The sequence below is a fragment of the Neopsephotus bourkii genome, unplaced genomic scaffold (assembly GCF_033783945.1).
Source record: "Neopsephotus bourkii isolate Nb327-2 ecotype Australia unplaced genomic scaffold, CSIRO-AGI_Nbou_v1 NB_354, whole genome shotgun sequence".
Taxonomy (NCBI): Eukaryota; Metazoa; Chordata; class Aves; order Psittaciformes; family Psittacidae; genus Neopsephotus; species Neopsephotus bourkii.
In genome coordinates this window covers 989,926-1,016,977 of record NW_026900860.1, presented here as the reverse complement: position 1 = coordinate 1,016,977, position 27,052 = coordinate 989,926, and the positions used below count along the sequence as shown (strand labels likewise).

Below are 27,052 nucleotides of genomic sequence, written 5' to 3'. Positions count from 1 at the left end.
TGTAGGGCTTTCGCCACGAGGGGGAGAGACTGTCCCAGGTTTCCTGTAGCTCTCTCCTGGGCCAGCAGCAGGGTCTTGACACAGTGTTAGTGGCAGCATGGCCACGGAACGTGGCACTCCTGTCTCACCTATTGCTGTGAATGCCATGGCAGCAGCTGTAACTCTTGTCAGTAGTTCTTAATCTTCCTGTGTAGTTGGAGCTGTAAGGCACTGATGGCTTCCATGCTGTGTCCATATAAACAGTACTCTCTTTAATTTTGCCCTGTTTACATCATAGTTTCTATGCAAAATAAATAACTCCTGCCCGGGCCTGTACTGTTACCGCATGTGACAGTGAAATTCTCATGGACAGGACCTTACCTATTCAATATTTAACATAGAAACACTCAAGACTGGGAAATTGATTTCTTTTGGAAGCACAGAAGTAACAACTCATACTAGCATGGGGAGCAGACATTCACATGGATGCACTACTGTAGGAATACCATCTGGCTATTACGTGTCCAACCTGAGGTTGCTTTAGTGCCCTGGAATTTGGAATAGTGTCCCTCTTAATCCTACTCAAGGTTTAGCATCAAATAATCCTTCCTTCTCTTTAGAGAAGTCTACCCTTGAGCTGTAGTTCACGCTCAAATATAGGCAGTAGAATGCAAGGCAAAGAGTCAGAGGTGATTCTCTTTGGCTTAGCAGACCTTAGTCTGGACCTGAGTGACTGCACATTACTGAGACTCCTTGCAAGCCAGTGTGCTCAACAAGTCTTTGCAAGTACTCTAAGTGACACAGGCAGTTGATTCATTACAAGTAATAAAGGGCAAGTGTATAGTTCACGTCTGAAATGAGTTTCTTTAATTGCCTACAGAATATTGCAGTCATTAGTTTGAAAAGAACATTAGCCCCAGCTGTGATATTAGGTACCTTGTTGTGTATCTGCCCTAATTCCACGTAAATCAATAGAACTACACTGGAGAAAAACAGAATGCAGATAACCATACAGACAGGCTCACTTTTCTCCCCTTGAAGACACATGGGGTGCCAGGCTTCCTATTCTGGAAAGATCTCTTGATGCTCTTGAACACGGGCTCTCTAACTGCTCCTTGTTGTCTTTTCAAATCCTTATTTTCCCTGCTTCATCTCTGCAGTAGTTTATTAAACGTCTGAAGTTCAAGTTAACATCCATCCTCTTTCTTTTCCCACCTGCTATGGCACTTCACATCCACCTCGTTTGCTTGAGAAGGCTCTTCATTTGCTGGGGTATTATTTGTGTCTATTTTAGTTCTCTATCCCTGATTTTTGAGTGCTTGAGGAGCCAGTAGTGTCCTAGAACCGGAGCTGGACAAAGCGGTGTGCAAGTACAAACCAGGAGCCTGCCACAAAAGCTTACCATTTCTTTTGCTTTTTATAATGTAGTAGTTGAAGAAAGGTGTTAGCAGTGACAAACTGCTTTGGCTTATCTGCAGGCCACGGGTAATAGAGGCAGTGCTAAGCCTCAGCCTCTGACTTTGCTGGTACATGTAGGCTTGTTTGGCCGGACTCCTCTAACAGCAGTCATATGGAAACTGCTTAAATCAATAATGCAGTTAATGCAGGGGCATTGGGGAGCTCTGAGAGGACATTTTGCAAGAAGAGTGTGAAGTAATTGATGCATTTCTGTGGCTTTCTCAGCAAGGAGCTGACTGGAGGAACCATTCTTCCTGATCACTGCATAGTGCGTGTGTCATCTGCGTCTATGGTGTCCGCTGGTGTTCGCTGTGCATTGACTGAGCTGTTCTGGATAGACAGGGTTGTGTCATGATCTAACAAATGCAGTGACAGCAGAAGGCTGACAGTGGTGCTCAGCAGCACTGCTCAATAATGGAACCTCTGCCTTTCTTTTCTTCACTTTGTGTACCAGGGACTTATAACTGCCATTAAAATCTACTTCAAGTTGAGGCTTAGCACCTTGTCCTTGGCTTGGGAGCAATTTGTGTGGGTGCCTATGAAAACAAAAAGCAAGGGAGAATGAGGGAAAGCAAATACGTGCAGTTGAACACACAAGAGGGAGAGATGAAGCTGAAAATGGATGATTGTCTGTGTGGTTTGGGGGTTTCTTTTTCTTCCCAGTCCTTCAGCGTTAAAAATAAATCATAACCGCTTGTTGATGCACTTCTATGACTGGTGATGTGTTCACTATTCTTTAACACATCTAGGATAGCTTTTTCCTTTTGCCATGTTAAAAACCCAAATGAACACAGCCTTGTGAAACCCCTGATGAAATTTGTCATTTCTGCTCTTGAAATAATATTCCCTGGCTTTGGAGAGCTATTAAAACATCATGCACTATTACCACAAATAATAAATGCAGGTAATGCAACTGTGGTGGCGGATGAATCATAAGTAATTGGAATAATACTTTCATTAATAACTCTCTGAAACAAATACTTGTTTTGCTCTGGTATAACTGCATAACAGGGAAATATCTTCCAAAGCCAGGGCTATTTCAGTGATGTAGAGAAGAATAGCAATGACAGATTAGTTCAGTGCACACGGGGGATGCTCAGTTTATCAGTTTATAGTGCTGTGTATGTTTTATATTCATCTTTGTGGGGTTTTTTGCCTCTCCAGAAGTACCTTTACAAGCAGTTTGAGTTCAGTCAGTTCATGTGGGTGGCTGACCACACCTGACTGCTTCAGCAGATACTGTGGCTCACGTTGGCACCCTAGGGGTTGGAGTGCAGCAAGAGCAGCTTGGAATAGGGCTTGTCTTTACATCTGTCTGGCTTTGATGTATGGTGCAAGAAGAGTGGGGCTTAGAGCTCTTAATCTCCAGATGACCCAGGGAGAGTGTGTCTGGAGGATGGAATAGACTGTGTGTGGCAAAAAGCAGACAAAAGAGCTCTCCTAACTCCCCAGTACAGCAACGTGGCAAACCCTAGGTCTTTAGCACCGAGCTCTCTGGACAACCTTCTGTGATTCCTGTACAGCACTGGGTTCTCTTGTTGTGCCTAATGCTAAAAGCAAATGCTTCTTCTCCAGTATAATTAGGCTTTGTTATAGGTGGTTTTGTCTTCTTTCAGTGAAGAGTTTAGTGCCTTTGAAAGCTCTTGACCTGCAGTCCAGGGGGCTGCAAGGCTTTTGCCAGTATCTAAAGCAAGTTGCCTTTCCCAGCAGAAGTGGTGTGAGCTGTGGCAATGCTCTTCTTCCATCACCAGCTGGACATCTCATCTGGACAGGGTGCTGGGACATCTAGTCTGGGTCATGCTTTGCCTAGAAGGGTTGAACGAGATCATCCTTTGGGTCCCTTCTGACCTGATGTTCTGTGATTCAGGCTGTGATATGACAGTTCGTATCTCTAGCAGCGCAAGCAAGATGGAGTGCTTTTACAATGTGTGCTTTAGTGTTGTAATGAGAGGGAGCCAGGGCTGGAACTTGTCACCCCAACCCAAAAAGAGAAGTGGGAGATGCCTCAGGCTTGCTGCAAGTGGCTTTCCCCCATGCTGTGAGTGATTGATATGCCTGTGTCATCCCTTGGTGCCCATCTCCTGCCTCGTGCCTGCCCCTCCATTCAGGACGAGAAGCTGTGTGGAGACCTCGGAGCAGCTTCCAGTGTGTGAAGGGGGCTACAAGGATGCTGGGGAGGGACTCTTCATCAGGGACTGCAGCAACAGGACAAGGGGTGATGGGTTCAGACTGAAACAGGGCAAGTTCAGGTTTCACTAAGGCAGAAGTGCCCAGAGAAGCTGTGGCTGCCTCATCCCTGGCAGTGCTCAAGGCCAGGTTGGACACAGGGGCTTGGAGCAAGCTGCTCCAGTGGAAGGTGTCCCTGCCCATGGCAGGGGTTGGAACTGGAAGAGCTTTAAGGTCCTTTCCAATCCAAGCCATTGTGTGATTCTTACCCACAGTGCTGATGCACATCCTTCCACTGGAGACCAGCTAAAGCCATGGCCCCTAGTCGCTTTACCCAGCCACTGCTAGAGCTTAACCAGAGACTCCAAGGTGGTAATGGAAATTCAGAAGTCTTTATTAATAAGGTCCCTTGACATTCAGGTAATTTGGAGTACATTTACTTTCTAAATAAAAAAAGGAGGAAGGCATCAATCTTTTGATTTTCCTGTGCCGTAGCCCTGGAATGTCAGACAAGCTGAGGAGAGTGCTTTCTTTGTACTTGGTGATGGCATTTTAAAACACTGAAACAGCCAAGTTGTGTGTTTTCTTAATGAGTTGAAACCAGAAGTCTGTTTTCTCTGCATTCAGTTCAGATTTGCATCCCTGCAGTTCCACTGCCTTCACTGTAAGTTCTGTTTCTGATTTACAGCAAAATAATGGGCACTGTAATTTAGCCTCTTCTTTATTACCCAGCACAGATTGTTCTTGCCTTTGTTTCTATTATTCAGGTGAATGGGAATACATTAGTACATTTCCCAGTCACTTTAGTTTGGATGATGCAAGATTTCCACAAGCTCTTGGAGTACCAAGAGACCAGTGGTGGCCAAAATGGAGTGCCTGGTACAATTCTCAGTCTAGAACTGATGTATGTATATGTAAGAATCAATCTGAATAGGACTAACAGGATTGGTTTTGTTCAGTGTTTCATGGTTGAGGCTCCTGTGCTGACTGGAATGGTTACCAAAATGTTTGGCTACTTCATATTATAGCAGAAATGAAAAAAATAAGCTCTAAGAGACATGGGGTTGCAAAGGAAGCAATTATCAACATCAAGCAATAAGCAACATTGATAGTAAACGCTTGGTTTCGGTGATGAGTTCCTCGAGTGAACGAATGTTGCAGTGGCAATCCTCAGCTCCAGAACTGGGGACTGGCACTTCTGTCCTGCGCTGCTTCCAGCTCCTCTCACTGCAAGGTGGCTTCTCACAGCTTTATTTTGCTTTCCTTCTCCTCTTCTTGTAGCATGGAGAACCCGTGTGAAACTGGTCAGGAGTGGCAGAGCTCTCAGTGCTGCAGTGGACATGTCCGAGTCCTTGTTAGGTCTGCAGGGCTCCTTCTTGGAGGAAAGGGTTCCTCAGTGAAACAAAAATACCAGGTTCCCTTATTTTGCCTTCAAACTGTTGATGCCTGCGTGCTAATGCGCAGGGCTCTGGGCAGGTCATGCTGCTCCTCTTCTGCAGAACATACTGGGCTTAAAGTCAGCGGGCTTGCAATTCCCATTGTCACTACACGTGTGCGAGGGACTGTGGTCTGACAGTGTCTGACCCTTGTTGCGCACAAGACTAAGTGATTATGGGAGGTTCAGAGCAGCAGGGAACTTGATCTGAGGCTGTTTTGTCCAAGCAGGACTCTTGCAGCTGATTGTTTTCTTTTGTACCCTTTGGCTTAACCTGCTGGAAAGAAAAGCACACCAGTTCACAGAGAAAGAAAGCAGAAAGCACTCAGAAAAGCCTGCAGATAAAAACCCCTGTCTAAATAATTGACGTTTAAAAAGCTGAGATAAGGAGCACAAAAGGAGGACATCCTCCTATTACAGCCGTGTTGTCTGATCTTCTCCTTGAGAAGGTGGCCATTTAATTTTCTTCTCTGCTCCCAACTGCTCTGAGCTGCTTGTAAATAAATGTCACAAAGGAGCCGTGCTCCTCAAGAGCTCTCCCAGGTTCTGTGAGCTTGGCATTTAGCAAACACACCTCACTTGAGCAAATCTGCCTTCGGTTTTCATCCATAACTCACCCAGGGTATACTTCATCTTAAAACGTAACTTACTTGCAGACAGGTCCTTCGTGTTGGTTTTCCCCTCATATATATTCATAGCTATAAACAAACCTATTCTTGTCCATAGGCATGTAAAGGGAACTTGATTTCCCAAGGATTAAATACGCACTATGCACTCTTGGCGCTAGTTTGCAGAACGGGGGAGACAGCAGGCTTAAAATGGGCAGCATTGATCAAGATTGCTTTTATGCAGAACACTTGGAGCTGTACCCAGGTTCAGGTCCAGATGATCTTCTGCTGATTACAGCTCTTATGAATTCAGACCTAACTGCATTGTAACTCGACAGTGAAAACACTGATTTCTCTCTCGGTGACAAGTTACGGTTCGCAATGGGTTTATTGAGTGTAGTGGTATTTACCGTGGGCTTTGGCTCTGCGTGGAACAGTGACCTGTGCATTCATGATAGATTGTAGTGTAAGACTGTTCTAGATGCAGTATAATGAAGAGTTAAGGAGACAATCTGGAAAAACAGTGTGGTCCAGTGGTCCCAGTGCTGGACTGGAACTCAGAAGTTGTGGTATTGCTCCTGGTTTTGCCATTGATTTCTCTTTGCAACTGCCTTTCTGCCCATCATTTATCTGTCTCCTTTATTTAGATTGCTGAAGGAGCTGTCTGGGAGACCTAGGCCATTAGGCTTAGTGTCAAAAAGTAATTAATGGCATTAAAAGAAACAACTGTGCTTAGGTTGATGCTGATTTGTTTAGCAGAACGCTTATCCTGACTTGCTTAGCATTTGCTGGTGATAAGGAGAGTTAATGGACCTGTATTGTAATCAACTGCTGTAACTGAGCTTGAGAATCTACAGTGTGAAGAGTAGTGTTAAAGCATTAAGCATCTTTCCTTTTTCTCCTGAAATCTCTGACTGCAGGTACTGCAGCTGGGCTCGGAAATCCTCCCACAGTACAAACAAGAGGCACCAAAGACTCCACCGCATATCATTTTGCATTACTGTGTTTTCAAGACTACGTGGGACTGGATCATCTTGATTTTAACCTTCTACACTGCTATTCTGGTCCCTTACAACGTCTCCTTTAAAACCAAACAGAACAATGTGGCATGGCTGGTTGTCGACAGCATTGTAGATGTCATTTTTCTGGTGGACATTGTGCTTAATTTCCATACCACCTTTGTGGGGCCAGCAGGAGAGGTGATCTCTGACCCAAAGCTCATTCGCATGAATTACCTGAAGACCTGGTTTGTGATCGATCTGCTCTCATGCTTGCCATACGATGTCATCAATGCCTTTGAGAACGTTGATGAGGTCAGTATACGAGTTCCACCCATTTGTTATTGCTTCATGGTTGGGGGGAGGTGGGGGAAGGAAGAAGGAAATGGATACCCATGGTGGGGGGGTTGGAACTGGATGATACTAAGGTCCTTTCCAACCCTAACTGGTCGATGATTCTATGCTCTGAATTACAGTGGGTTACTGTACCTATGTCTCTAGTAGCTGCCCTCAGAGCATACAGAAGTTTGCTTATGTGTCCTAGCCAGAAGGGTGCATCCTTAAGTGCAGTGGGAGAGGCTGAGGTTTGTGGTGGCAGAAATCAGTGTGTATTTTCCTCCATTCTCCAGCCTCAGAGTTGAGGAGGACAGGCAGAAGCAGGCAGCAGAACCTCTACAGCACAGGAGAGCTGCTTCATTTGACCTGCCATGAACAGCTTGAACTGCTGTGTCAGAATAGTTTCTTAGAGCAGGCTTCTCTTGCTTTCACTGCTGATCAAAGAGGGTATGTCTGCTAATGGCAATTCTTCACATAACAACTGGGAAGTGAAATCCCCTTTTCTCAGCTGCTTTCTAATACAGTGTAGCAGGTGGCAGAGAGGCAGGCAGTGACTCACTAGATCTTCCTAGACCACTGCAGAGTGCTGTGTGGGTATCTGGTGATCCATGCAGCACTGTTTGGCAACAGTTGTTTAAAGGGAAAGGTGAAGTGATTCAAGATGCTATTCTGATGCTTGTTAGGTAATTGTATAATTAGACAAAAGGGTAAGGAGAAATCTGGAAATCTGACTCCTTAATTCTTGCTCATTTCTTTGGGAACAGGCCACAAGTCAGGAAAAGAGCTAACATTTAGACACTTACCCTGTTCTAACTGCCTGTTCTACTGCATCAGGCTGCCAAGAAAATATTCCTAATCTAAATACATTAGGGTTCCATGCCTACATAGTTCAGAGGGTTAATGAGGGTTAAGAAGATCTTAAACAGGAGTCCAGCAGTCCAGTTTCTAATTACATACTATAAAATCTGTGCCATAAACTCATTATGTATCTCTGTGTATCAGTGACACACATACTAACCCTGGGACGTACATACGTAGCTCATCAGTGCTTACTATGTAAGTTTTAGTCTGTAAAATTTAGTTTTTAGGAGTTCCTTTAAAATGTGCCCATATTATAAAGGAAAAACATAACCCCACATTACTTCTGTAAGAATACACTGCATACTTTTTTTTATCTATGGTATTTAACGTGTTTTTCTCAATAAGTTGAGGACAAGGAGGCAAACTATTGAATGCAGCTGAAAAAGTGTGGTGTTATTTGGTATTTCATTCCCTGGAGAGGTTTTCATTTTATATAAAGCTACAGACTGAAATAACACAAATGAGATGAATCAAAAAGGCCTTGAGACCTGTCCTTAAATACTTGTTTGCCAAAAGGACCTAGGCGGCACAGTAGTTTGCCATGGCACTGATAAAGCAGTGGAAGGAGTGGCTGTTGTATCGGTTGCTGACATTTAGATTGAAAGAGTAAAAAGAAAGCGGGGGGGAGAGGCAGAGGGAGCTTTTGTCACCCACTGCAGATGGCAGCAACCTGCTCTGCTGATGATTCTGCTGGAGGAGCACTTCCTAACTAGCGACTGGTGATGTGACCTACAGAACACCCCTGAGGACAACGTGTGCATCAGTGGCTGTGACAGCCCTTGCGCTGAGCTCAGGCGCTCTCAGGCTCTTTGTGCAGAGAAATCTTTGTGAGAGGGTGGATTTCTCCAGGTTCTCCATCTCGGTGTTGCCTTGTGACAGTGAGAACCTGATTGGTACTTCAGTTTGCCTCTGGTTCTTCAACAGTCTCCGTCAGTATACAGCGTTTTAGTTGTTCTAGCTATCATGCCCAGGGAAAAAGAAACGCTTTTCTTGATGCTATCCTTTCAGGAGTGTTCATCTTTATTTTCCTGAGTGGATTCTGACATTTAGCTGGTATAAATCATTGTAGAGTCATTAGAGCAGAGTTTCCACTGGTGTAAATTACTGTGCTGCTGTTTAAGGTCTCGTAGACTGCTTTACGCTACCTGAGGGGTTTGGCAGCAATGCCAGCAGAGTAACACAGTGCACATTGGGAGCGGGTTAGGGTGGTATATGCTGATCACTGTTTCATGAGCTGCCTGTCGAGAGGAAGGTAATCCTTTATTAAAGAAGATGAAGGGGGAAAGTGCCACATCCAGGGAGACTTCAAAGTAGCAAATCTGTCCCTTGCATAGAATCATAGAATAGTTAGGGTTGGAGAGGACCTTAAGATCATCTAGTTTTCTCTGTTGTGGACAGTATTCCCTTGTGGCTCAGCTCCCTTCTGTCAGACTTGCTGGTTTAACTTTTACCTGTCTCTAGCTCCAGACTGCATGCCCTATTACTTCACATTTGGATTAAATTAGTTGTGAGGCTTTTGCTGCTCAAGTCACAAGTAGCCCAACTTGGATTGTTACCTGTGTGTCGCTTTGATTCTGCTAAAGGGAATTCCCATAGGGCCAGGAGACTGGAATGAGTAGGTTGCCGTGGCTGCTGTGGGGCTTTTTGTTTTGGTCCTAATGTGAATACTCTACCAAGAAAACAATTGCCAGGTATGAAATGCTACCCAGTGTCACCACGGTGATAAAATGAGATGAAGGATGTGAATTGCTATTTTCCTGTGTTGATGTTTTCCATATATGATGTTAAATGGGAGGAAATGGAATCCTGGCTCAGTTGCAGGCCCTATAGTGAGGGGGGGACTGGGGCAGGTGGAAGCTCACTGCTGCTTCTGCCTGCTGTCATCCTCTGTTAAAAGGAACATCCCTGAAGACACTGAGGATGTTATGGAGGAGCTAACTCGACAAGTCAATTTGGTTTTAAGAATAGAGCAATTACTGTGGTGGAGACTAATTGATTTGTGAGGGATGTGGGGCCTGAAGGAGTAAAAAGCTGTGTGTAGAGGGAGTGGAGGCGCTTTTGGCCCTGGGTCATTTGGGAGCTGTCGCATCACGTAGCTCTTGATAGATTAACAGTGAAATCATTTTTGTCATCTTTCAAGTGATCCACCAATATAAGATTAATTCTCCTACCTGAAACAAGAGTTGATCGATAGTATTGACAAGCAGATCCTCATTTCAGAATGTTCTGATACTGGGGTTTTTATCCTGTTCTGAAGTCACTTTTTTGTGTTGCAATTTACTTCATTATTCCACCAGAAGATCTAATGGAAAATATTTTCCTGACACAAAATCGAGTGTGCCTTCTGTGTTTTTCAGGCAGTTTCATAATTCCTTGGGTTTGTTGCAGCTTGGAGCATGAGTATATTTTCGATTAACATCTTTTAATATAATTGAAATTCCAGTTTCCTCTCTGCGTGGTTGAGAATATTTTTGTCCACAAAACTAATTTGAATTCATTAAATATTAATCAATATAACTATTAATAACTACAATGAATGCAAGAGACGCCTAAGGATGAATAGCCACGTTCTACAGAGGGAAGGGAAAACATCAATGTTTTTATTCAAGGCCACACAGAACTAAGCATGCGAATGTATGAAGCTTCTGATCTCAAGCGCTGTGCTCAGAGAGCTGAGGTATTCAGACATGAACAGATTCAGCAAAGGAAGGGACAAACACCTATAGAGGAATTGCCATTGTTACCTAAATGGAAGGAGAGTTATCACTGTTTCTCCTGCCTTTTCTATAGGGGAAGCTAATTATACAGTTAAATATGAATTACTTTCTTGACCTCCCATAGAACTTCAGGAAAAGAAAATCTTTCACTGATGGATGGATCAACTTAATACTAGGCTTAAACTTTCTACTGCTGAGACAATGCATCCTCCTGTAGTGTAGTTGGAGTAGGAAAAGAAAATATTGGTCCAAAGTTTACACAGCCCTTACCACATGTGGTATTAATCTCTTCTGAATCTGAATGATTGCAATAGGATTTGTCAGTAACGGTTTACAGTAATTAGCATTATTCCTCACTTAAGGAAATGCCACCTACTTTGGGGGAATAATGTTATCTTTTTGTGTTCAGGCATCAATCAGGAGCTTTAATAAAAACCAGGCTTAAAGAGAATTCCACAGTTTTTTGCCAAGACAATGCAATTTAAGACTTGGAATTCCAAAGGCAAGTTGAAGCATATTTTTGCAGTGTCAGCTTGAGCAATGTTATCCTGTGGTTTTCAGCCGTAACAGCATAAGATATAATTTGTATTGGAAAGAATTTGACTTATTACATGTGACACTGTTGTGAAATCTCGTGGTGGGAGTGGAATCCAGTCATGTCACCACCATATAAATCTCTGGAATAGGGAGTTTGTAGTAGTAATTGCTATCTGTATTTGAGCAGAACACCATCATCAATTGTTGGCTGATGCCAAAGTGAGAGCCATGTATCACTCTTAGTAGTTGAGGTGCAAGAGAAATAAAGGCATAGTAAAAGATCATCAGGAAAGATACATTCAATCTAAATGATGCAGTGTTTGCTCAAGTGGATGAATAAAAGAGAAGCTAGAGTGTAGGCAAAGAAGGTACACAGCACTGGAAGGACAAAATTTACAGTGATAAACAAACCCCAGAAGTAATAGAAGAAAGTAATAGAAGAAGTAATGCAGAAGTAATAGAAGGAAATTAAGCTACTTAGTGCTAAGTGAGCACAGTGTCACTGGAAAGTAAGCAGTGAGCTGAGAGGGGGGAAAAAATGCATGTGTTGCTGGTCAGATTGTTGGCAACTCTCTGAGGCAGTACTTTTGCAATAGGTTAATTGAAACCTTATTAGCGGAATAATCTCATGCTGATACAAATTAGCTATCTAGGAATTACTGAAGTAGCTATGCCGAAAAGCATGCAGCCTCCCTAGGCTTGTTTTACCATTCCCTTGCCATAAGGGCCAAGGGAATAAATGATCATGTTTATAGTTTTATGGAATAAATAGGGGCCTATAAAGAAGGATTTTGGGTTAGATGAATTTTGCAAACTGGAAAACAGAATGTTGGAAGCCTTTTAAGCTGTAAACAGCTGTATGGTGTGAAATCTGTTTGAGAAAGCAGAGTTCACCACTCTTCCTGGGATCTGTCCACTTAAGCAATGCAGAGTCTGGTGGTAAATATGGAAACGAAAGGACATTTTACTCTGTGGCTAATTCAAATTAAAGCAGATTCTTGGGCTACTGTGGAGTGCCAGGCCATGAACCAGGTAGGCAAAGAAGCACTCACTGTTCACTGTCATTTGAGGATTTGACTCAGGGTGTCTGTATTCTTTGTCTACTTCCCCACACACCTTTCCCCCCCAGTCAAATACGAGTTTCTCTAATCTTCCTCCTTAAAGCCCCAACACCCATGCTAATAATGAAGTGCTTCCTTTATGCCAACCTTTGAAGGGGCAGGCTGCCTTTTCCCCCTAAATCCTCTGTTTTCCAAATTGTGTTGGTGTTGTATATAGGTACTACAGAGCTCCTAATGCCATTTAACCTATCCAGGGTGGAATTCTCTCCTCTGCTGTAAACCTGCTTAAGGTGTTTAGTTCATTTAAATTCTGCTTGCTTCCCTGGTCTTGCCCAGCCTCATATACCTTGGCTCAGACGCATCTATGCTGTCTGCTGATGGATAGCCCCTTCCAAAAGAATACCAGAAGAGGATGCATCGCTCTGTTCCTGTCCATCACCCACCTACTCTGTAGGTTCTGCTGTGGCTGTTAAGATACCATCTCCTCTTCTGCACTACTGCTGGTCAGATTAGGCTTCTTGTTAAGTCACAGATAAGTAAGGTTGTTACTGGATTTCAGGGCTCCTTCTTCAAGCTTTGGAAAGCATGACCTGATTTATCATACTATTAAAGAGAGAACAGTAGTCTCCATAAGCTATTCAGTCTGTATAAGGCTAAAAATTAAAACAATTCCATTTTTTTGTGATAATGTATGGTGATAGCCTTTGTCCAGGAAGGAGAGCTAATTGAATAAGTTGGATTCTGAATTACTTCAGAAAGCTGCTGTTAGATTGATACTTGCGCTGCATATAAAGGGAAGCGTGTTTCAGAGGCAGGGATCAGTTACTCTGTTCTTTTTGCCCCTCATTCAGCATACTTGTATTGATATGAGGCACAAAGTCAGATGAGACAGCAGAGGGTATTTGAGTAGCTAAATGGTTGCTTTATAGTGTATTTCGTATTAGGGGTGGGATTAGAATAGGAAAGATGTAGTGGTATTAGATGCCAGTAGCACTAAATCTTATTTGGGTATTTGCCTCTTCAAGATAAGTGAAAAGCTTCTTTGAACCAGAAGCATTGGGAAGCAGATTGCTGTCTGTCAGGAGCAAATTTTATAGTGGATGCTGTGGAAAGTGGGATTTGTTCAGATTACTTACGTGTTCTCTGGCTCCTCATTCTTCCTCTCAAAGTTAATAAAAGCAAGAGTTTGCTTCCTGGATTTCTGGGGTTTTGGGTGCTCATGTGTGTGTGAGAGAAACACAGGCATAGATTCACAAATGAAAGCTGAGGCTTTCCATCTCTCGTCACCCCCTGTGCTCTTATTCATGAGTTATGGCTGTTTTGCCTTCGATTCCAGCGAAGCTTGCAGATGTCTGACTGAAATAAGCTTTGTGAGCCTAGAGGTCTGCTTTCTTCAGTGCTGAAAAACCACAGCAGCAACCAGAGGGTTTGGATATTGATTTTTGACCTGCGCGGATAACGTTACCTCATCTGTTGGCTGCTAAATACGGCGATCTGTAGGAAAGGTCATGTTCTCAGGCCTAATGAAGGCAATCAGAAGAGGCACATAACAGAAATGAGGAGACCTAACGATGATCTGACACGGTGCCGTGTTGCTGCAGACAGGCTGAGCCAGGCTTCAGCAGCGCTGGCCACGGCTCTTGCCTGGCTCCTCGTTGCGATGCATTCGGTTCCTTGCCTCCCTTTTTGGATAAATAATTAACTTCTTTTTTTGATCGGTTTCATTCTCATTCTCTTAATGGTTCGCTTTTAGTCTCCTGCATCTCCCTTTAATTGGGATGAAGCCTGAACTTCAGAAGTTCCATACGAGAGGAAAGTGCTGGAAAACGTAGAACAGATTCGTGCTAGTACCAGATATTTCTCTTCTTAAAAACAGATAGGAAGAGGGAAGTAAATTATCCTTCCTTTGAGCAGAGAGACAATCTTAATGCTTGGGTTAGGTGTATTTTCTATCTGTATATGTGGAAAGTAAATAAGGACCTAAAAAGTGCATACTGTGATGCAGACTGAATTAGTTACTGAAGCGGGAGTGCTGCTACAGATGAAGGAGGTGGGGTGAAGGTTGCATTTCAGTTCTTCATCCTACATCTCGTTTGGAAGGGAAAATGGAGTCTCACTTGTGTGGGAGGGCTGTAGTTAATTTTTATTACTCTTCTTGAAACAATTTGTATTTTGCTTTTTCTAGGTAGGATTTTATTATTCCACGAATTGAGTTGAATTTGATTTTGCATAGTAACTAAACAGCAGCAAACGGTTTTTGTATGTACAGCATTAGAACTGCAGTGTCCACTGTCACTGGTCCCGGGGAACATAACACAAGTAGCTACTCATGTCTCTGCTTACAGCTCTTACGTTTTTGAAACACTTCACAAAGTACTTCATCACAGTGTCTCTTCTCCATCAGTTCTTATGGATGTGGAAGTAATGGCACTAATGTTCTGTTGTTAGGTGTGAAGCTAGAGCCAAAACATGATTATCCTGGCTCCTGTGTTTGGAAAGGAGATGACTTACATGGCTGCGATACCAGTGTGAGCCAAGGGCTGCCCTGACAGTAGACCAGGTCTAACAAGGAGATACAAAAAAGATGTGGAGTACCTAGTGAGTAGGTCTAATGACACCTTATACATGGAAGTTAGTTTCATGGGCAAGCTTACGAAGCATTCTCATTGAATATAAAATGTGGGTCCTCCTTTCCTCTAGGACTGAGGCTGCTCTCTTTTGCTGTTGAGTTTGAGGTGCAGTTCCACTCTGCAAAGATTGCATTGGTGGTTGTATTTATTAGTTTAAGGGCTTTTGACATTCAGGTTTGCTCCATCAGCAAACAGAGAGCTGTTTCTTCTGGCTTTCAGTGCTCTGAGCTTGCCCTTTGGTTTGGAGGGGGCTTGCTACAGACCCTTCTGTTTCTATGCATCAGGCGTCACTGCAACGAGAGTAAACCTGCCATCCTGTTAAATACTTCTCAACAACTATATGCAGGTATCAGCAGCAGAATCTTTATTTAGTGCCATTCATGTAAGCTTATGGGGAATTAGGCATTTTCTGCCACAGTTGACCAAGTGCTGCAGATTGAAGTGTTACACACAAGTTCTCTCTGTAACAAAACGTAGTTAAAAATGTACTGTTTGTCTACCCTAGCCGTATAACACATTTCTCAGCTTCTGCATACCCTCAGGGGAAGGTTTCTGTTGAATAGAGTGCTAGTAGATGGAGCTGTGTCTGAGCAAATGAGGCAGAGTTTTGTGGGGTATTACTTAGTCTTGCCCTTTTCCTGACTGCCACACAATCACAGAATCATAGCACCCCAGACTGGTTTGGGTTGGAAAGGACCTTAAAGCTCTTCCAGTTCCAACCCCCTGCCATAGGCAGGGACCCCTTCCACTAGAGCAGGTTGCTCCAAGCCCCTGTGTCCAACCTGGCCTTGAGCACTGCCAGGGATGGGGCAGCCACAGTTTCTCTGGGCACCCTGTGCCAGCGCCTCAGCACCCTCACAGGGAAGAGCTTCTGCCTTAGATCTAACCTGAGCTTGCCCTGTTTCAGTCTGAACCCATCACCCCTTGTCCTACGGCTGCAGTCCCTGATGAAGGACAAGGATTAGTGGGTTTAAAAGATACTCCTTATGGTGATCCTTTAGAGCAGAGCATCGGGGGTGCCTGTTAGGGAGTGCAGTGCCATTTCTAGCTCTGTGAACTGGGGTTCGTATTCGCTTCGGGCAGAAGAAGCTCTGGGTGTCTCTAAATCTGTCTCTCAGAGGTTGTAGGAGTAGCAGAGCTAAGAGGGTGGGACACACATCAAGAAGAGTAAATTGAGTTCAGGCTTTTGTGGATGACATCATGCTGCCATCTGTATGATAAAAGCATGAAAATAACCTGCACTGATAAGAGCATGGCAATGGACAGTAACCTCAAAGTACAGTTCTGGTTGGGGAAGTGGCAATCTAAAAATGTCCATTTTGAATGCAGCAGATCTATTCTTGTATTAAAATATTACTTGCTAAATTTAGCGCCAGAGTACTGGTTAAAGTACTGGAGAATGATCCGAGTTTTCTCTACTGTATCAGCTTTGAACAGTCTATTAAGTTTCCATTGTTTATACCCATTTGAAATTCTGTCACTTAGTCATTTTGGGGAGTTACATGAATAATTCTTTCCCTGGGCCTTTTATTTCCCTCGATACTGATCCATTTAGAACAGACAAATCCTTTCCTCTGAGTAAATCAAATAGGAAATACTGTTAATGCTGAAAGGAAAAGAAAGGTTTGGGGTTTTCTTTACAAAGCTTATTCTGAAGCTTTAGCCTCCTTATTGGCAATGCATCCGGTGAAATATTGTGACTAACCTGCATCTTCAATGCAGCCATTCAACACAACCAAATCAAGGTTGTATTTCCTTATAAATAGCAAGTTTCCTTATAAATAGGTTGCATTTCCTTATAAATAAGCAAGTTCTTTCTGTACAAAAGCCTTACTTCTCTCTACCTCTGGCCTGAATTTGGTAGACTCGCTTTCTCCCAAGTGGTGCAGTTTTATCCCATTTTACATGTTTTTACACAATTTCTTAGCTTTGGGAGTTTCCCAAGACAAATGAGGAGAACCAGTGAAGCAGTTTGCCTGAGATGTTTGAAATCTGATTTCAGATGATTTATTTTGCATTCCCCTTTTTCATATCTAAATTCTCCTGTGATATCCCCCCCCCCCCCCCCATTATTTGTAATTCTTCTTTTTTATTTTCAATTAAGAGTTAACCAAATTCCAACCTTTTAATCCTTCCTGAATCTTTCTGCTTTGAGACTGAATCTGAAAGCAGGCCTTGACTGGAGGCTTTTCAAAATACAGAACACTATTGTTCTGCTGCTGAAGTTTGCAGAAAGGAAGGCGAGAAATGAGCGCTGCTCCTGAGGAAACAGCCAGAGGCTGTGTTGTAATGTCAGAATGTGGATTTCTAGAATCTAGAGACTATCCATCTTGTCACTTATGGGCTTTCATATCCAGTTCTAAAATACAGTTATCATAGAATAGTTAGGGATGGAAAGGACCTTAAGATCACCTAGTTCCAACCCCCTGCCATGGGCAGGGACACCTCACACTAAACCATGGTACCCAAGGCTCTGTCCAAGCTGGCCTTGAACACCACCAGGGATGGAGCATTCACAACCTCCCTGGGCAACCCATTCCAGTGCCTCACCACCCTTACAATAAAGAACTTCCTCCTTGTATCAAATCTAAACTTCCCCTGTTTTAATTTTGAGCCTGTTACCCCTTGTCCTATCACTACAGTCCCTAATGTTATGGTTTGTTGTGCTTTCCCCTTTGCTTTTCCTCTCCATACTGAGTGTTCAAAAGCACCTGCTTTCTCTCCCCTGGAAATGAGGGCCTTTCCCTTCTGTGTCATCTTCTCTGCCTTGGCATCAAGGCTTTGCTTTACTGCTTGCAAACCAGAGCTGGCTATGGAATGAATTGGAAATGGGAATTAACTCTTTCCTTTGTGAAGGAAGTTTTGCATCAGTGACTTGACATGTTTGGCATTGAAAGAACAGATCATGTGGTCTCTTCCAGATCTTTCCAAACCTATCGATGATTTAAAGCAAGGCTGCTCTTTTTGTTCTTCCTTTTTTACTCCTCTCTTCCAGGTTGTGTTAGATCCTGTCCAAATACTTAATATGAATTGATAGTGCGTTCCCAGGTAACAAATTACATCTGTCTCTGAAAATGAGTCAACGTAATCATGACAAATTAATGAAATAAAGGGGAAATACAGTGCTGCAGTCCCAGGGAACATGAGTCAATACGCTTTATGTAATTACTTAATAAAACATCTCTTCTAGTGCGCTGAACCAGCCTGAGATACTGAATCGGTCATATTTATGCAGGAGTAAAGAAACTTCCAGTAAAAGCTGGTGACCAGAAGTATGCAATTATGCGTTTCCAGAAATACTCATTAAACCAGTCTGCTTAAATTTTAATCAGACTTCTATGTATGAAACAGTCTTGATAAGAGGGAGCAGGGAAAAAGAAGGATTTTTATGGAAGGCCATTCATATCATCTCATGCTCCAGTTTTTTAGCTTATTACGCATGGAATCGCAAATCTAAAAGTTCACAATCCCAAATCCTGCATGCTGGCTTAATTCTGGTTTCTGGGAGCCATCATAGTACCAGCACAGAAATACTACATTGATACCAAAGCTATCGTAAGAAGAGTAGGATGTGGAGATTAGTTAGTGAGGCATTTGAATTTAGTTAAGCTTTGTGTAGTCCATGCGAGAAGTGTCAGAGGACTGATTATCAGTGTGTGAGTTCTTATATATGAAAGTAAAGTCCTAGGCAATGTCCTGTTACACTGAAAAAACTTGAGTTGCCAGGTGCTGCCAGTGTTTTTTTGGCCTTCTTTATTTATCTTCCTGGTATGTCTGAGATAAGTACTGCAAACTGTTTTATATCTGAGACACAAGAGGATGTGTGTTGCCCAGGATCATAAGTAACTGGTTTGTGACTCCAGATGCTGGAGTGAATTCAATAGGTGCCTGGTCATGTTCCGCTCCACATTAGATTTGTGTGGTTTAATGATCGGTGACTGCCACATTTTTTTTTCAGTCAGCCTAAAATAGCATCAGAATCCTCAGGGATGGTCTACTTGCACAACTGGATGTGCAATAAGCAGCCTGTCATTTGAAGGCTTTACAAGTGTATTTGTAGACCTATTCAAATACTCTTGAAAGTGGAGTTGAGAAATGACAGTGAACGGAGACAAGAGTGCATATATCCATCCCTGAGAAGAGCCACTAACCTTTTCATGTGTCGGTCTCTCAGGTGTTAATCTGGTGACCATCTGTTTGGTATGGATCCCCTTGTGTCTTTGGAATTTGCAGGTATGAATGCTGTTGCTTTAAATGAGATTCTAATGGTCACTGTGCTTTGTCCTTCTAGGGCATCAGTAGCCTCTTCAGTTCACTTAAAGTGGTCAGGCTGCTTCGTCTGGGTCGTGTGGCTCGGAAGTTGGACCACTACATTGAATACGGAGCAGCGGTCCTGGTCCTGTTGGTGTGTGTGTTTGGTCTCGCAGCACACTGGTTGGCCTGCATTTGGTACAGCATAGGAGACTATGAAGTTATCGATGAGGATACAAACACGATCCGAACTGAGAGCTGGCTCTATCAGCTGGGGATGTCAATAGGAACACCTTACCGCTTTAACGCATCGGGCTTTGGGAAGTGGGAAGGTGGGCCAAGCAAGGATTCAGTCTACATCTCCTCGTTGTATTTTACAATGACCAGCCTCACCAGTGTTGGATTTGGGAACATCGCTCCGACTACAGATGGGGAGAAAATCTTTGCTGTTGCCATGATGATGATTGGCTGTAAGTATTTGAGATTCTATCCCTTACACACAGTGTCAGCTAGCTGCATGTCTTGAATACTGATATCATAAGAACATCTGGAATCATGTCAAACGTTATTATGCAGCTTAAAGTATTTTTGGTGGCAATATAGGTATTTCTTACTGGTTAGCTTGAAAATTACAGGTCAGAGTATTGCTGTGACTAGCAAAAATTCAGTCATTTTTGAAGCAATTTTCTGTCAGTATCCTTTCCATATTCTCTTGTAAGTAAACTGTAAAATGTGTAAGGCCTGAAGTGTTAAAAATTAATGGCCCATCGTGGGCACAGACAATCTTTGTGCCTCCATTTGGTAGGTGGCGAAATCTCTGTGTGTCTGCGAGCCATATGTGTTAAACAAGTGAGTTGGTGAGTGAGAAGAGGTCCAGGAGCATATTGGTTGGGAGGGACACCATTAGTGCTCTGGAGGCCAGAAACTCCACTGTGGGCTGAGCATGCAGCCAGATGCTGAGGCAGCTGGGGTGATACTGGCCTTGGGTACCTCTGCCTTGCATTTCCTTGTCACAAGGGATGCATATTGCCAAGCTGTCCAGCTTTTGGCCATGTTGTCACTTCAGAGGAGTATCTGCACTCAAAGTGCCTTGAGAGCTACTTGGAATGAAGAGCCATATGGTGGCCAACGTTCATGTTTTTCTAGGTAAGGTGGAATTTGAACCAAAATAAGGAAAAAGAAGTCTACTTTATATGTGCAAGAGCATGTAATTCTATGGAGAAGGAGGGAAGCTTTTGTATGGCAGTATTATGTCCAGAGGAGAAAAAAAATCAATCCTTTCAAAGCAGAAAATTAAAACCAAATCTATAATGAAAGTCAATTAGCAGTACAGTGCCTGTTACGATAGAAACGTGAAGCTCTGATTCTAATGTGTCATTTTACAGCAACACTGAAATTGCATACTGAGAGTGCATGTGCAGAGTTAAGCAGGCAGAAGGTTTGTGAGAAGTATAAAGAAGCATTCTTGATCACTCAGGGATTGGGATATTTCAGTTATAAGAGTTGTTAGTTTTGTTGTTCTGGCTTTTTCCATTGCTAAGAGTCCCATCATCCTAATAAAACGGCATGTAGCAGAAGGGAAATTCATATAAAACTTGGAGCAAATGTTGTGGTTTTCTCCTGAGAAGGTACATTAGACAGTGAGGCACAAAACAGGCTTCCAAATGTATTTCCTGGTGAAGGTGCCTGTTTGATAGGAAATATCCTGACTTTTGGCTATCCTGATCATTGGGTTATGCTGATGATAGTAGCTAGACAAGCATAGCTGGTATTATTCAGTATTGTGTATACTAAATGAACATAGCCTTCATAAAATCGAGAATGTACATGGGGGTATGTTGGAGTTGTGCCTGCTCTAAACTCTTCCACAAGGGAAAATGTGGTGGAAAGGAGAGGAATCGATGTAAGATGAATGTTGATAGATACCTGCTCTGAATTCTGAAATGGGCTTTCCTTTCAGCAAGTTGTAAAAAGCAGTGTTCTGGCAGCACTGTCACGTCTGAGGGAAACAATTGTGTTTGACTTCCAAAGCCTTACATTTCTAACCCTATAGCTAGCTGTGTATCTGAGCACCTTCATCCTGTGATCAGCTGCTTGGGAAGCATTAGGACTGTTCACAGTACGTGTTTGCTGGAATGGTGACTAAGTAGTCCGCTATTAGAGTTTACCTCTCTGGGTTTTGTAGGGTCTTGATTGCTTCTGACATACTGAAGCTTTGAGCTGTGGTCCTTCCTCAGCATGGGAGGAACAAAACGGCTCCTTTTCGTTTGCAGCTGTTCAGAGCTCAATTATTGATAGACATTCTTCCCCCATAAAATTTTATGTTAAAGCAATGCTATTTTGCCTGTACAATAAGGTCTCAGGCATCGATCTTAGCGTGAGCTAGAGCTGTCTTAGAAGAATTCTGTGGGATCTGTTGGGAACCTGGAAGGTTTTCTAGCTAAAGCTTTTTGTTCTGAGTGCCAGAAAAATCCATATTAGTCCCTGGCCAAGTAACATGCTTGTTAATTGCTGAGGTGCTCGCTTATTGACACAGTTGGTGGCTACATGTTCCTGTTCTTGTCCTCGTTTTGCAGACATCAGATGATCCCATAGATTTGTGCATGGCATTGACAGGGGCTGTGAATTGCCAAAGCATCAGAAATAAGTAAATACAAGGCAATTCTTCTAATGTGTTACTGCCCACTAACAAGTGGAAAGGGTATGTTATATGTTGTTTGTCCTTTACCATTAACACTGCATTCATTTTAGTACCTACCTAGTGATGCATTCTGAAAAGCTACTGCTGTTTTTCGGTAGCACAGGGAATCCCTTTTTCTTTCCATGAAGGATGTAGGCAGTGCCTGACTGCCTAAAACTCCTGTTGAAGATAGGTGGGATTTGCCAAGTCCAAGCTCAAACACATCACTCCATTATCTTCATCCCTGCTAGAGGAGAAGTCTTTAAGAACTGTGTGGATTTATCTTGGTTTTGAGGTGGCTAAGTATAGGCTGGACAAAGATAGCCTGTATGCTTAAATGTACACTCATGTGTGTGTATTTAAACAGTCCAGTGAAATAAGTGAAGTAATCCATACATTTTCTGTATGGAATGGAAACAGCGCTGTCTCTTTGCCTTGGAGGATGTCACTGGGTTTTACTTGAGTAAAGGCAGTGTGTTAAGGACAATTGGTTTTGAGATGCTAATGCTGCCGTGATAGGGACAATGTGTAACAGGCACATTCATATGTCAAAGGGATTTCAGCCGAATTTTACTTTAAATAGGCTGGAAATTTTTAATAGGAGGGTAATTTTTCCCCCCCTTGGGCTAATTTACCTCCTGTGGATAAACAGTAAAACTTCCATTAGCCTGATGGGGACAGATGTAGATGAGCAGGAAGAAAACTGTAATGTTTCCTTCTCTTTGTGTGTTCTAGCTTCTGCTCGCTTTGAATAGCACTAAGTGCTGTGTCAAAGAACTGGTGGCTTGTTGAACACCACTGTGGCCAGTGAGGCTCACAGTCACAATGTGATGAGCAAGGTCGACTTTGAAATATCAATCTTCTCTTTATTTGCAAAAGAAACTGAATTATCTTGAAATGGAGATGGTCACTGTGTGTGGAAATGCTTGAGACCCACATGGGCTGGGTATGCAGCTACCCCACATCTATTGGGTTGCAGGTACTCACAGTAAGCACTTCCCTCCCACTGGGGTCTAACCAACAAATCCAGCAGCGTGGTGCTTGCTCACTTCTGGATCCAGTTTGGAGTCATAGCACTGCCTCTGCACCCTGCCCCTGGTTTTTGGTGTCTTGACTTCAGCATGCTCCATGAGCTATGTCACCACACTTTGGTAGGGGCATGCAAGAACTGCTGCCCTGGAGCACAGATGTTGGTGTCGAGGGAAAGGAAGAATTTACATTTAGACCTGTGAACTCTTCCTACTTGGTGAGCTTAAGAATGACTTATTTATATTATAGTCTTATAATATAAATAATATAAATATATAAATAATATAAATATTTAAATATTAGAAACATAATAATGTTTATATAATACATAATATAATTTATAAATAATATAACATATACTATTAGTATATAATACATAATAAAATCTATTATCCATATTATATATAATATAATAAATAATATAGTGTGATATATAAAAATATAAGTAACATATAAATAATATAAATATATAATGACTTATAAATTACCTATATACATGCCTGCATACATATGTACGTAGCATATGTGTATACATACACAGAGAGCGCACATGTGTTACCATGGAATCCCAGACTAGTTTGGGTTGGAAAGGACCTTAAGCTCACCCAGTTCCAACCCCTGCCATGGGCAGGGACACCTCACACTAGAGCAGCTTGCTCCAAGCCCCTGTGTCCAACCTGGCCTTGAACCCTGCCAGGGATGGGGCAGCCACAGCTTCTCTGGGCACCCTGTGCCAGCGCCTCAGCACCCTCACAGGGAAGAACTTCTGCCTTATATGTAATCTCAATCTATCATGCATCATAATCAAGTATCATTACCATAAATAACAACAGTGAACTTAAAATATATACATTTAGATATGAACTATGTTGTCAGGAAAATGCAAATTTATCCTTAAAAGAAGAAAAAGGTAGCATATGGGTTTTTTTTTTCCTCCACATTTGATATTTCAGAATGACTTTTAATAGAATGGATTTGATTGTGCCAAGTTGTATCCCTGGGGAAGGCTGGACATGGTGTGTGGTGCTCCCCTTGAGGAGCACTGCCAGGTGGTGCAGGGCTTTCTGGTCCTTGTTTCTAGCCAACTTACTATTTAGTTGTATCTTGGTTTACTTGGTTTACTCACTGAGTATCTTGAGTTGTTTCTCAGGAGGAAAGTCACGAGTAGCAGCAGTGCCTTTATTCTTTGACCCTGGAGTGTTGTCTGTGGAGCCTCTCTGTTTCAGGAGAGCAGTTACTGTGGGAACAAACGGTTTTTAAGACATTTGTTGCTGTCTTCTCCACTGCCAAACTGAAAGGCTTGTGGCACGGCCAGCACAGGACTATGGTGACATCCAAACAGGATCCTTGTGTCAGAAGGCTCAGAATATTGCAGGCATTTGAAAGCATAAGCAGTTCGTGAGTGGTGTCCTTCTATGTGTGTTTAATGTGCTTACACACAGAGAGATGGCGTTCATACTCTGTAATTATGTTCCATCTTCTCTAAGACAAGATTTGGCTTTCTCTGCTGCTCAGCTACTGATACATCCCCTTCTGCTTCCCCTTGCTCCCTGCTTACTCCCTCTGTAAAGCTGATCGCGTAGCAGAAATTCGTGTTACATTACCTCTTTGTAGACCTGTTGACCACTAGTAATAGTACTTTGCCATAATGCCAGATAGCTGTTTAAAAAAAGTAGGTAAGATTGCTTCCTTTTTAAGTATATAAAGTAATAAATCCAGGTAATTTTGAATTACAAATGTAGAGATATGTTAGTGATGCCACCCTGGACCAGGAGGAATTTTGACTGAGTGCAAATGTTGGCCTAGTAAGACGTGGTAGACGTGTGAGCTTGTAGAAGAGAGGGTGGGTATGTCCTGTTAGCAGTGTGTAGACACTGGAAAGGCTCGATGGAGGTGGGTATTGGGTGTTCAGCCTGGGGTTGGTTGGTTTTACACGATTTGTGAGGGACTGCAATACTTACCTTGTAGCTCTAGGGATGTGTGGCCCAGGGGACAGCTCCAAGGGAACACAGGTTGTTGAAAAATGCTTTTGATTCTTGACCTCAAATGATGTACATCTGTTTGGGAGCAATGAATGATCCAAAAAGAGAGATGAAGTGTCCAGAGGCTGCTCATAAGGATTTCTGTTCTGTGGAGGCTTGATGCTATTGCTAAGATATGCAATTCATATTACTGTGTAGCTGTTTTTCCTGAACATATGGTAAATTATAGTTTTGTAAAGCAAACTGTCTTCACATCTGTCAATGAACTGACTTGCATGGTTTTGCCTTACTTTTATTTATTGAGTGTACGTGTATGTAGAGAGAGACGGATGAGTGCTACTACTGGAAGTAAAGGCAATTAAATCCTCAGCTTCATTTTAAATGAGTCAAAACATACTTGCTTGTCCCTTTTCACAGATGGCCACAAAACTGCTAATTAATAGGGAATATGTCTACAGGAGGATCTTTGAGAGAGGCTGATGTTACAGAAAAGCAGGTTTGAAACCGCTGTCTGGGTCTGTGGAAAGACATAGAGTTTCTATTTTTAATACTTGAGGGGAAGAAAAAAAGCCATTTGAGTTTTTAGTTCCTTCCCTGTGGAGACGTGTGCCTGAAAGTAACAGTTCTCATATATTTTGTTCAGTGGAGCTGTCACGTTGGGTTGTGTGTTGTTTGGTTTTCCTAGGCGATGGCAGAGGACTTTCATTTGCAGTTTTCCTACTGGGGCACTGTGTCAGCAATCCCCATGTGATGCAGGTGGAGGAGGGATGAACAGTTCTAAAAATGCGGTGCATTTTCTACTTCTAACATACCCTAATGCTGATGGACAGTTGTCTGCCCGGATTTTGAGCAACTGAGCAAATTCTATCATTTCTGGAGCCTTTTCAGAGAGTCATAGATTCAGATAGGTTGGAAAAGACCTTTAAGATCATCAAGCGCAACCGATCTTTTGTTGGTGTTCTCAGTTACACCCAAAGACCCAAAGCTTTTGGTGCCTGTTCATGCTAAATTCGCCTTGTGAGGTAGGAGCTTCCTGGAACTATAGGGATTGGCTCATCCAAAGTATGAAGTTTGCTGAGGAAGACACACGTCTGAATGCTAAACTAAACCATGAGTTCCCCTGAACACTGTAACCAGACCAGGTAGTGAGAGCGATCATGGAAACAGAGCGAAAGTAAGGAGTTAAAAGGTCAGGCTCATGGACAAGTGTGCTCTCATACCGTAATGAATTGTCAGCCATTGAGTTCATTAATCACAACAGACCAGAGACCAAAGCCACTCACCTTCACTGATCCTGTGCAACACAAGCATCGTGTGGTCCTGCAGCTCGTCTGTGATTAAGGTAGACACAGACCCAAGGAGTGTGGAACTGCTGTCGCAGCATTGTTCAGCTTTGTCAATAGCTTCTTTCTCATTAGATATGAAACCAGGGATGAGGATAACATTAAGTAAATTTGAAAACATAACAAGGTAATTTTATTTACAGTACTCTTGCTGAAAGAAGCAGAATTCTGCCCTAGTCATGTGGACATCCCTCTGAACTGTAAGAAACTCTTGGTGGCTGGTATCCTGACAGACAGGTCAGTGACGCTCCTTCAGAGCTCACAGGGAATTAGTGTGCTTTGGTGACCCCCAGCAAGGCAGGAAGTATTTAGAGGCACATGTGAACAAGGAGAGACGGGAACTGATGAAAACTAGACTGTTGCTATGAGAAAAGCAGAGTAAAATGCAGCTGCTTTGCAGAATCGTGTGATGATGTTCCTGAGGCATGATACTGCCCTCATAATGCAGTTCACCATCGTTAGAGCAAATGGATGTGGCCATGCTGTGAGTGTACTTATCAGATATGTATCTTATGATAAAAGAAACATAGAATGCCAGAATGGTTTGGGTTGGAATAAGATCATCCAGTTCCAACCCCTGCCACAGGCAGGGACCCCTTCCACTAGAGCAGCTTGCTCCAAGCCCCCGTGTCCAACCTGGCCTTGAACACTGCCAGGGATGGGGCAGCACAGCTTCTCCTCTCTCCTCTTTCAGTTTAAACCCATCACCCCTTGTCCTGTCGCTGCAGTCCCTGATGAAGAGTCCCTCTCCAGCATCCTTGTAGGCCCCTTCAGACACTGGAAGCTACTCTGAGGTCTCCATGCAGCTTTTCTTCTCCAGGCTGAGCAGCCCCAATGTTCTCAGCCTGTCTCCATATGGGATGTGCTGCAGCCCCTGAGCATCCTCGTGGCCTCCTCTGGACTTGAGATACATACCCCTAGTACCTCTTTTAGGGGATGGGGGGCAGGGGCATGTTGCAATTGGTTTAGCTGGAAGTTGGT

General features: G+C 43.0%; 1 protein-coding gene and 1 long non-coding RNA gene across 3 annotated transcripts in view; one reads left to right on the top strand and one right to left on the bottom strand.

Annotated features, from left to right (window-relative positions):
* The window catches only part of KCNH1 (potassium voltage-gated channel subfamily H member 1), a 180,102-nt gene that overhangs the window by 33,566 nt on the left and 119,484 nt on the right, over positions 1 to 27,052 (top strand). For both annotated transcript variants that reach the window (XM_061348332.1, XM_061348331.1), the window contains exons 6-7: positions 6,567 to 6,959; positions 19,078 to 19,507. In XM_061348332.1, the coding sequence (XP_061204316.1) occupies positions 6,567 to 6,959; positions 19,078 to 19,507 (823 nt within the window). The remainder of the gene's footprint in view (positions 1 to 6,566; positions 6,960 to 19,077; positions 19,508 to 27,052) is intronic.
* Positions 4,874 to 6,921, bottom strand: LOC133209625 (uncharacterized). The gene is made up of 2 exons (XR_009724705.1): positions 6,882 to 6,921; positions 4,874 to 5,315 (listed from the first exon to the last, which is right to left on the bottom strand). It is a non-coding gene; the product is annotated as an uncharacterized LOC133209625 (long non-coding RNA).